Raw genomic sequence first — 10,820 nt, 5'->3', positions numbered from 1 at the left:
GGTGCCTGGGGAGGGACCCACGCCGTGTCCCGCAGGCCGGGGGGCGCGGGGAGCCGGGACCGGGCCCGGGGAGGTCCGCGAGCGCCCCGAGGCGGGAAGGGGGCGGGGCTTAAGGACCGTAAATGCACCGGGGCGGAACAGAGCGCGGGATGAGGAGGCGGGGCTTGATGATGTGGGCGGGTCGGAGGCACGTGGGCGGGTTGGAGGCGGAGCCAAGAGCTGAGAAAGGCCCCTTAGGCGGGCGGGGGCGGGGCTTAGCGCAAGTGAGAGGCCGTGTGGAGCGGGCGGTTTCGCCTCGCCCTCACGGGGCGTGCCCGTCCCGCATCCCCCTCCCCGGGCAGCGTTTCCAGCCGGAGCGTTTATGCGGCGCGCGGGGAAGGGGCGCCGGGGCCGCCATGTCGCGGCTGCACCAGAGCAGGTCGGTGTCGGGGTCTGTGTAGGGACGGGGGTCTTTCCCCTCCCCACCCTTTCGGGGCTGCGCTGCGCGGGATGGGGGCTCTCGAGAATCGGGGGCTCTGAGGGACTGGGGGCTTTGGGGTGTCTCGGGTTGCCTGTGCCAACCCTGATGACGCCCGCGGCGTCGCTCCCCTCAGGATCGCGGATTTCCAGGAGGTGCTCGGCGAACCCACCGTGGCTCTGACCAAGCTCCGCGAGCTGTGCTTCAGCGGTGAGTGCCACGGGGACCGGCCCCTGGCTGGGGAGGGGGCTCCGGGCACGGCGGTGCCTCAGGCTGGTGCCGCCTGACACGGGGTGTCCCCATGGGAGACACTGTGGATAACCCCGGCAGCGGCCCTGGGGAAACTTCTTGCCCCTCGGGAAGGAAAAGCGTTGCCAGGCCTGTTTGTGAGGTGACATCAGCAACCCGCGGTGAGAGATGGGCTAACGTGGTTATTTCTCTGCCTGGTGTTCCACAGGAATTCCCTTTGATGGTGGGCTGCGCTGCCTGTGCTGGAAGGTGGGTTTTGCTTGGGGTGCTTTTCTTTCTTGCGAGTGATGCTTTGGGTTGACTAAGTACGCGTAGCACTTTTTTGGCGGTTAAAGCTGTAAACAAACAAACAAACAATAAATCTAGAGCTCAAAAGCCACTAGAAGTCAGCAGTAATTTGTGGAGATCAGCACTTTGCATGTGAACAGCCTCAGTTTTAAGCTAACAGTGCATTTCAGTCAGGTTAGCTATTGATCAGTCCTACAAATAGTTCTGTGTTGAAGGCCAGTGCCTGAAATATTCCTGATTGTTGCTTAGCAAAGTACTCGGCTTTCTGGAGAGAACTCCCGGTATTTTCCAAGAGCCAGTTCAAGCCACTGTGTTTGGTTTGCTCATCTTGCAGGTGTAACAGCTCATTGAATACTAATTCCTGTTCCCCTGTTTCCTGTACAGATACTCCTGAACTACCTCCCTTTAGAGAAAGCCTTATGGAGCTCTTTGCTGAAGAAACAGAGGTGAGGATGTTGGTATTTCTCCCTTTATTTCCAAGGATATCTGCAGAGAGGGAGAATAGTCTTTAAATAATTAAGTACTTTCATAAAACAAATTGTTCCTGTGCTGTTCTCCTGGCTGCCTGGTGGACTGATCCCTTCAATTACACTGAAGAGAATATCTAATGCCTCCTGGCTGAGCAGGGTGGCACAGAGACATCTGTTTGAACTCTGTCTGTATGCTCACCTTGACCTTATCTTCCTCATTGCAAATTCCTCTTTTCCTCTTTAAGGGATCTGTATTCCCAGTTCCTAAAAGAAATGATTATCCAGCCTGGAATTGCCAAAGCAAACCTGGGTGTTTCAAGGGAAGATGTGACCTTAGAAGATCATGTAAGTGTTGTTAAGCCTTTGTGCTGCAGAAAATTCCTTGGGGATTTTTTTGGCCCCCTGGGCTTTTCCTGGCTCTGTTCCCAGCTGTTCTGCCCTGCCAGAGGGAGGGATGGTTCCCAGGTGCCAGTCTGGCACTTTGTCATGGTAGCATTGAGTGTGAATTATTGACAAAGCAACAATAGTGCTGTAGAGAGCTGTTTCCAGCTGTGCACTTCTCTCCTCCTGCCCTTTGAGGCTGCCTGCCCAGGCTGTGGGTCTCCTAGGGAAGGGGAGAGGCTCACAAGATGTTCTGGAGCCATGGGAAGCTGGGTCCTTGAGTGGATTCAGAGCAGCGGATAGAAAAGAAGCAGGAGAGTCAGGCTGGACTGTGGTGTGGAAGGCAGGAGAGTTGATTATTTCCAGTAATGCTGCTGGGTTGTTATCTTTTTAACAGACTATTTCCTGCATGCCTTGGCTTTCTCCTTCTGTGAAAGTGCTGTTAGGAGTGTGTGTGTGTGTGGGAGGAGTGAGTGAAGTAACTGATCAGAAGAGACTGTAAAATGATACAGCTGCTCCCATGACCATTCTGAGCGTTCACTCCCCTGCAGTCACCTGCCCCACTGTGATCTCTGGAGCCTTGGTGGTGTAAAACTGGCATGTCTGTAAAACCACATAGGCAGGTCACAGTGATCTTTGAATCCCTTGGAACGTAGCTTGTTATTTTTTTCTTGGTTAGTTGTTAACTTTGTGTGGATCTTGGTGTGGAGAGAAGAACCACAACATCAAAGTGCTGGGTGAGTGGATAACTCTTACCCCAAGTCCAAATACCATCTCCATGGTACAGGTTTGGAGCTGCAGATAGGAATCTTGTTAACAGAGGGAAAAAAAATTATTTAGGAATAAACTCTTGAAAAGTGAAAAGGGATTGAAAATGTGAGAGAAAAAATGACCCTGATGTGCTCAGATTGTGCTGATGGCAGAGTGACAGCAGAAGTGTTAAATCACTGTTTACTGAGGATTTTGATATGTGTGAAACACACTTGTTCTGTTTCTATTGTTTCTCTCTTTAGCCCCTCAATCCAAATCCAGACAGTCGATGGAACACTTACTTCAAGGATAACGAAGTGCTTCTCCAGATAGACAAAGATGTCAGGTGTGTGAGGCACAATGACTCATATTTCTGAACCCAAGAGGTTTGGCCAACACATTGTACTTTGAAAATGAAGTTTAATATTAAACCAAACCTCCCACTCAACATGGGGCATGTACTTCCTTGCTGTCCCTGATTTCTTTCTGTGTCCATCCTAGGAGGCTGTACCCTGACATGGCGTTTTTCCAGCGCCCCACGGATTATCCCTGCCTGTTAATCCTGGACCCCCAGAACGAGTTTGAGACACTGCGCAGGCGGGTGGAGCAGACCACGCTCAAGTCACAGACGGTGGCACGAAACCGCAGTGGGGTGACAAATGTGAGCTGTGGCTTGGGGCTGTCTGTGTCACAAGGCAAGGTCTCAGATTGGGAAGGGTGATTCTTGGGCTGTTCTCTGTTTCTCTTTCTGCTTGTGCAGTGGAATTGAGGAAACACTCCAGCAGATACTGAGCATTCTGGGGGCTGGACATTGTAGAACCAGTTGAAGTGCCTAACTGTAGGGAACTATAGGTGTACTTAATTTTAAGGATTGCTTTTACCTGACTTCTGGTAGAATTTGGAGTCACAAGTTATTTTATGTATGACATATGCCTTCCTGTATGGCAGCAAAACACTGGAAGTGTTAATTTACTATGAATTTATTAGAAATTTCCATAGTCTTCCAGAACTGGATCTTAAACCTGGAATTAGGAGAAGAGCTGAGTACATGTGTACTCTTTCCCCTTTCATGAGTGTTACAGCACATGTACAGCTGTTGGGGAAGATGGCTTCTCCCACAATCATTGATACCCTTCCCTCATACAACTAACAAAGAAGTGGAACTGCTGTGGTTTTTACTGTGTGAGGTCATGTGGTGCAATGATTCAGAGGGACCTGTGTGTTGCTGCACAGACTTTGTTCTTCAGGGACAACCAGCCCCAAGACTTCTCTGCCTGTGTGCTCCCAGAGTTGCTTGTCTTGGTTTATGTAGAATAAACAGTCCACATCTTTTGGAGGGCCTATGTGTGTTAAAAGCCGAGCTTGGCACATATGCTAAAGGATCTGTGCCACTTGGTTATCCTGATTCAGCCTTGTTTTCCAGGTGAGCTCCCCTCTTAAAACCACCCCCAGCTCTCTGAATGAGTATGAAGTTCTGCCCAACGGCTGCGAAGCTCACTGGGAAGTGGTGGAGCGCATCCTGTTCATCTATGCCAAGCTGAACCCCGGGATAGCCTATGTCCAGGGCATGAACGAAATCGTGGGGCCTCTTTACTACACCTTTGCTACAGACCCTAACAGCGAATGGAAAGGTGAGGAAGCCTTTTGTCTGCTCAGCAGTGGCTGTTACTTCTCTGCATGGCATGAGGAGTTTTGGAGAATTGGTAGGAGCTGAATGGGCTGGGCGTGGTGAGGATTTTTGAGCAATTTTTGTTTGTTTGTTAAAATCCCCTTAGAAGCTCTTGTTTCCTTGTAGTATATGTAGATGGTAAAGAAAACATGGAAAGGGAGGACTTGGGCTGTTGCTTCTGAGAACAGGAGTTCTGAGAGTGTGTGCTGGTGGCAGATTATGTTCTTGGGCATAGATAACTGTTTTGTGACCTCATGTCATGAAGACCTAGTGGTGGACACAGTGGTTCTGCAGATGTTTCTAGTTAAAAAAAAAAAAAGTAAAAAAAAAAGTTTGTCTAGCCTTGACCCAGACCAAGCAAGCCAAGATCTGGTGGGATCTACTCCTCAAATCCAATAGAGCAAGCAGATTAAGGAGCAAGGACAATTTTACTGCTCTACCTCTCTCAGTAAGGATTCCTCTATTTTCCAGTGTTCTTATTCTCTTTCCCCAGAACATGCTGAAGCAGACACGTTTTTCTGCTTTACCAATCTAATGTCTGAAATTCGGGACAACTTCATTAAGAGCCTGGATGATTCTCAGTGTGGTATTACCTACAAAATGGAGAAGGTGTACTCCACCCTGAAGGAAAAAGATGTGGAGCTGTATTTGAAACTGGTGAGGAGCCAGGTGTTGCTCTGGGTCTTGGGTGGGAGTGGCTTGACAGTGCATATGAATGTCAGTTTTCTTAAACTGTGCTTGAGTAGAACACAGAGAGTGTATGAAGGGCTTAGCTTGTGGGGCAGAAAGACTCTTAACTGTGAGCCTCTCCTTGGAGTGAGCCCAGAGCAAGCTGACACAGCAAGGCTTCCTCCCCTGCCTGCCTCTGAAAGCAAACTATGGTTGTTACACAGCTGCCAGCTGGGAGTCTGAAGGGACTTGGCCATGATCCTTGGTCACCTGCGTTGCTGGAGCTGGAGTCTTTACTCTATCGTAGAGATCAGCCAAAACATGGGTTTTGCTGTAGACCTTTTTAGCATTCCAGGTTACAGAAATCATTTCTGCTTTTAAGAGCAAAACTAAGAACATCTCCCACACTGCACGCACTTGTATTGCCATTGGCTGCCCTGACAGCACTGACTTAAATTCCATGGAGAACATTCCAAAGGAGAAGTGAAATCCAGTGAGCTGGATGATCCAGCCAGCCAAATTACACTGTTCCCTTTCATCCAGAGGTTTTCAAGTGCTTTGGGTTTGTGTGAGTTTTGTAGAACATGTAGAAGGCAGCTTTTATTACACACATCTTCAATCATATAGTTCATTTGGTGTGAAAGTCCAAGGAGACTTTGGAAGGGAAAGCTATTCTTGTTATTGCAACCTTGACCAAATTACACTGAGATATTTTTCCACTTAGAAAAGTCAGGATATGTTTCTTTTATAATCCAGAAGGTGGTTTGTCAGTACAGTGACACAATCCCACAGTGCTGGCTGGTAGAGCCACCATTCAGTGGGGAGAAAAACTGCTTAATGTTTGGCTGGCAGGAAATGGTCTTGGCCATGCAGCAGCTGGTCCTTAAGAATATCAGCAGAATTCTGAACTTGTTTGACCTTGATTAAACTTAGGCTACCTTGAATTTAACATCAGAAAACGGGAAAGCTTCAGGCTAAAGGTGCTTACAGCATGTTTTACTGACCATCAGTGTGAACTCTGTTTCTCTTTGTGAATAGTAAACCTTTTGATAAATACAAAGGTTCTGGAAAGGAGAGGAAATCCTGACAAACAGTGCCTGTGCTAGTGGGGGAGGGCTGCAGCTTTGCAGATAAAATGCTATTGAAATGGGAACTTCAAGATTACTTGGCAGGTTTAATGGAACACAAATAGGGCCTTTAGGGAGAAAAGCTTCCTTTACTCCATGTTGTGGACAGAGGAGCATTTTCTGGCTTGGCTGTAGGTGTGGAGTGTGGCTGCACTGAAAATCTCTCCGTCAGGGTTGAATGGGAGAGTCTCCAAAGGATGCAGAGGTTTTCCTGCTTCTGCAGGATGAGCTGGGAGCTCAGAGCAGCGTTGGGGAGGAGACGGGGATAGAACCATGGAGTGCACCTCTTGTCTGTAGGGAACTGGCACATATTCATTGTTTGCCTGGTGCCTCTCTGACAGCAAGAACAGAACATCAAACCCCAGTTCTTTGCCTTCCGCTGGCTGACGTTGCTCTTGTCCCAAGAGTTCCTGCTGCCGGATGTCATCCGCATCTGGGACTCCCTCTTTGCTGACGACAAGCGCTTCGATTTCCTCCTGCTCGTCTGCTGTGCCATGCTGACGTAAGTACACATACAGCCTTCCTCCTCTTCCATGAACCCAGGAGTCCTCTGTAGGCATGTGTTAGGGCATCTGGTGAAGAGGTTATAGGTTTTAAAGTTTCTCTGTAAAGTCAAGTCAAAAATTCTTTTGACTCTTTCAATTCAATTCCATCTTTCAGACTCATCCGGGATCAGTTGCTGGAAGGAGATTTCACTCTAAACATGAGGCTGCTACAGGTAAGAATTAAATATAGTGGGTGCAGAGAGCAATTGGAAAAGTCTTAAAATAGTACTGTGAGAGAGGATGACAGTATGTGAGAGGGTGGTAGGGTATTCCTGGTTCAAGACAAGTACCACATTCGTGATGTTTGCATGCAGGAAAATCTGCAGGGATCTTACAGCACTCTCATTACTGAAAATGGGAGTCTTTAGCACATGTACCCTTTCTACCCTACAGAGAAATTATCGTAGATTGGAGGCTTCTAATGTTCCTTTGGTTTGCAAAAAAAATCTGAATAATTTCAATCAAAGGTGTGAAACCTTATATAACACTGCTGAATTTTTTGGCCAGAGGGTTTTGTTTAGTTCTGAGATCTGTGAGAGCCTTAGATTGGAAATGACTGCACTGCACAGTTGAATAGCTCACGTTCTGCCAGTTCCTGCTTTGGGCTGTGCAAGATACTGGCTTTGATACAGCTCTCTGGCATGAGAGAGAGCCCTGTGGCAGACTGGGTTACTGTGCCCTTGGAGGACAAAGTGGAAAAAAAAAACCCAACAGACTTTCTGGAAGGGTATTGAGATTTGATCGTTACAAAACAGGAAGCTGTAGCTGCTAAAGGAGTTACTGAACATGGTGGTGTCTTACAATAGGCCAAGAACTTTGTTGTCAAGGTTTGCCTTGCTTAAGTGAAACAATCTGTATCAAGAATGCTGGGAAGTCACTGAGATCCCTTTGTCTCTTTGCCATAGGATTATCCTATCTCTGATGTTCATCTGATTTTGAAGAAAGCAAAGGAACTTCAAGATTCCAAGTAGTCCATGGGCCTAACAAAAGGTGTCAGAGAAGTGTGTGGCAGTGGATCCCAGGAGATGGCCCCTTGCAGTATGGTGCACTAAAGCTCCTACTGGTCTCTGCAAGACTTCAGGTTTTGTTAGGGCTACTGGCCACCTTGAAGACTTCCTTCTACTCTATTTATTAGGTCAAGGACTGATTACTTCCCATCTACTTGGGTTCTGCACTCTAGTTTTTTCCACATCTCAAATGCCTCTTTGCTGCCAAAAGCAGTTCTTTATATCTTTTTTTAATGACTTTGAGTTTGGGGAGAAAGAAACCTTCTGTCTGCATATCCCTGAAGGGATGGACTCCTGTATCATGTAAGTAACATATGGAGTAACTTCTGACAGGGAAAGGACAGACTTAAGTCCAGTGAATTCTGGTGGGTGAGGATAGAAGGATCTTCCTCCTGTGAATAGAATGTATTCCAGTGAAGTCACACATTCTGCCATTCAAGTAGACTCTGGATTCCCCTCCCTTGTGTCTGCACTTGGCCATCCTTGAGGCATGTGAAGAAGATTGCATCACTTTCTTGTGAAGATCACTTGGCAGTTTGCACTCCTTTGACTGGGAAAGAGATTTGGGAAGCTGAGGTGGGATGACATGGTGACAGCTGGTGGCTTTGTGCACTCAAACTGCCTGAATCCAGAACCGCCTTATCAACGAGGTCTCCTTGAAAGCAAGACTGTGGTGGTTTTAATCCCCTGGTGAAGTGTAGTTCCAAGTCAAGCCTTACTACGCACAGCCTTGGAGCAGGATTGTTGCTGCAGGGAGGCCTCAAGCTGCTCTAAACTGGAGCATATCCAGCTACAATCAGGATTCTGAAACACAAGAAATGGACACATGTGCAATGAAGACAGATGTATATAGGGGCTTCTATAGGCACAGAACTGGAGTTTTGTGCCTCAGTGGCTTAAATAATACTACTCACATTAAGGTCTGGTCACAGTAACCCTGCTATTGTCTCACAGTACTTCTTGCCAGGAAGAGACAGTTCTGATCTGCAATAAGAGTCCTTCTCTAGCACAATCCAGCAGGCATACAAGCGTCTGTCATGAGCTGACTGCTGGGGCTGATCCACTGTTCTGTCCTGGTCCTGTTGGAGTCACAGTCCTGAGCTGGACACTTGTTCCCGCAGAGAGGGAAACTGCTGTACTTAGATACGGTCGAGTGGGCTCAGGTGAACCAGGACTGAGACAAACCACAGGGAGAACTGCTGACCTGCCACAGTGTCAAGCTGAGCAGAAACTCTAATCCTCAGAGAGAAGCTGCCAGCACCCAGGTGCTTGTGTGGTGCAGAAGCTCTTGAGTGAACACTAATCAAACATGCTTTTCCCTTTCTTTCTGTGCTGTGCTGGCTCACCTCTGCTGTTGGACACTGCAATTTTTGGTATTTATGGGTGTTGATTTGTTAAAGGTCAGTCAGTCTTTGTAAGATCTACTTAAGCTGCTGCTGGCCTAGACTTGCCCTAGCAGGAGGGATGCTGGCAGCCTTCAGCTTTTTTTTTACTGGTGTTGTTTCCTTCACTGAAGGCCTTCACAGGCTGCTGTAGTTCTCACCAAGGTGCGTGGGGAGATGGCAAGACAGGTTGGTGCATGTACCCATGTTCTTATTGGCAATCCCAAGCAATCAGTCTGTCTCTTGAGAAGATGCTCGAGTACCACTTGTGCAGTCTTGTGTTGCTGCTGTGTTGCAAGAGCAATTTAAGGTTTAAAGCAATTTGTAATTAATACCTGTGGCAACAGTATCCTTCTCTTCTGCAATTTTTTCTTGAGGGTATAGTTTTCCTCCAAGGAAAGTGAAACAGGCAGACCAGGACAGCAGTGTGATGAAGCATCCTGGCTGCTCTAGCCAGGCTGGATGGATGATCTTTCTGAGCTGTTCCAGATGGTCTTGTCTCAGCTCTTGGGTACCTGCACTAGGGAGGCTGTTGGCCAGACCTGGTGTGGTCAAAGAGCCACTTGTGAGGTTCTCTACAAATGTAGAACCAGAGGGTCCCACTCTTAGGCAGAATTGTACCTGCTCCAAACACTTCTGCTTCAGAACTGCTATAAATACTGCTGTAGCTTTCCCATTCCATGCACAAACTCTGCTCTCATCTCCCTGAATACCTTTGCTGGGCTGTTCATTCCAGATTCCCTGGCATGTGCAGGGTTTCCTTGTGCTGGAAGTTCTCACTGGTAACAGGACCATACATGAATGTTCCTTCTCTGAGCAGCTGGAAGTCTCCTTAAAGTAACCTGAGGAGGCAGCAGGCAAATCAGGATGAAAGCACTGGAGATTCTGCACGTTTTCAGCATAGCTTTGGGCCCTGAGGGTGACCATCCTGCCTGGGGAAGGCACAAGAGAGGTGGCAGTACAGGTATTGTGCTGTCTTCTCCCTTCCTAGGTGTCCAAGGGCTTGTGTGATGTCACCTTCCTTCTGGGGGTGACAGTGAATGCTTTTGAAAGGAGTTTGCAGTGGTTTAAAGGGATGAGATGAGAGATTTGGCTGCTGGAAAGGAGCTCTGGGATGAATTCTGTAGCCTTATCCAAACTATGGCTGCCAAACCTATTGAATTCTTTGGGGAGAGCTTGCTACAACTTTGAAATGTCCAGACAGGCTGTTCTGTACATAAAAATCTGTTTTATATTCCTCCTTATTTCCTTCCTGTGTGGTAGAACTTCTGTCCTGCTGTTGAAAGGAGTGGTACTTTCCATTGTCTTGGGACACCTATTTCTTTATTCCAAGACTTTCTCCTTTCTTTAAGAGCAAAACCTGATTTTCTGAGAGGGACAAAAGAAAGTCTTTTACCAGCTTTTGAATCTCCTCATGTTTCCCTTGGCTTCATTCCTCAAAGGGTTTTGGTGATTTATTTTTGTTGTTCTTGAAGTGAGATGATACTTTTGATGATACTGGTGTTTCCTTGCTTGTGTGGCCAAGTAACACCTGCTCCAGCCTTGAGATGTTTCCGCTTCTGGTTTCTTACAATCCTGACCTGCTGAAAGAGCTGATCTTTGGGGTGGGAGGTGTTAGTCTGGGGTTCCTTGGGGACCCTTTATCTCACAGGGGCTTGAACAGAGGATATTTGAGTAGCTCTTACCATGTGTTCCTCACAGGCAGGACTACTGACAGACAGGGGAAAGGGAAATCCCCTTCATCTGGAAAACAGGACACTCCTGGATGTGGGATGAGCCTTCCCTGGGAAGGAGAGAGCTGCTCTACCTGTACCTCACTGGAGTTT

General features: G+C 47.7%; 1 protein-coding gene across 1 annotated transcript; it reads left to right on the top strand.

Annotated features, from left to right (window-relative positions):
• The first annotated feature begins 269 nt into the window (after nt 1-269).
• TBC1D13 (TBC1 domain family member 13) lies at nt 270-10,405 on the top strand. The gene is made up of 12 exons (XM_005527243.3): nt 270-418; nt 594-667; nt 915-955; nt 1,379-1,440; nt 1,710-1,809; nt 2,859-2,941; nt 3,097-3,256; nt 4,019-4,226; nt 4,758-4,921; nt 6,402-6,562; nt 6,721-6,778; nt 7,511-10,405. Exons 1-12 carry the CDS (start codon nt 396-398, stop codon nt 7,574-7,576), a joined length of 1,200 nt encoding a protein of 399 aa, XP_005527300.1. The 5' UTR covers nt 270-395; the 3' UTR covers nt 7,577-10,405.
• The last annotated feature ends 415 nt before the right edge of the window (nt 10,406-10,820 follow it).

This window comes from Pseudopodoces humilis, chromosome 22 (assembly GCF_049639895.1).
Source record: "Pseudopodoces humilis isolate 2021_Gansu_Grassland_sample_001 chromosome 22, ASM4963989v1, whole genome shotgun sequence".
Lineage (NCBI taxonomy): Eukaryota > Metazoa > Chordata > Aves > Passeriformes > Paridae > Pseudopodoces > Pseudopodoces humilis.
This window is presented reverse-complemented; position numbering and strand designations above follow the sequence as displayed.

What these genes read in the sequence shown, in the direction of transcription:
- TBC1D13 (XM_005527243.3), top strand. Translation starts at nt 396, where the DNA reads ATGTCGCGGCTGCACCAGAGCAG. An exon ending in ATGTGACCTTAGAAGATCAT is followed by an intron (nt 1,810 to 2,858) that starts GTAAGTGTTGTT and finishes TTCTCTCTTTAG; the next exon opens with CCCCTCAATCCAAATCCAGA. An exon ending in CAGATAGACAAAGATGTCAG is followed by an intron (nt 2,942 to 3,096) that starts GTGTGTGAGGCA and finishes TGTCCATCCTAG; the next exon opens with GAGGCTGTACCCTGACATGG.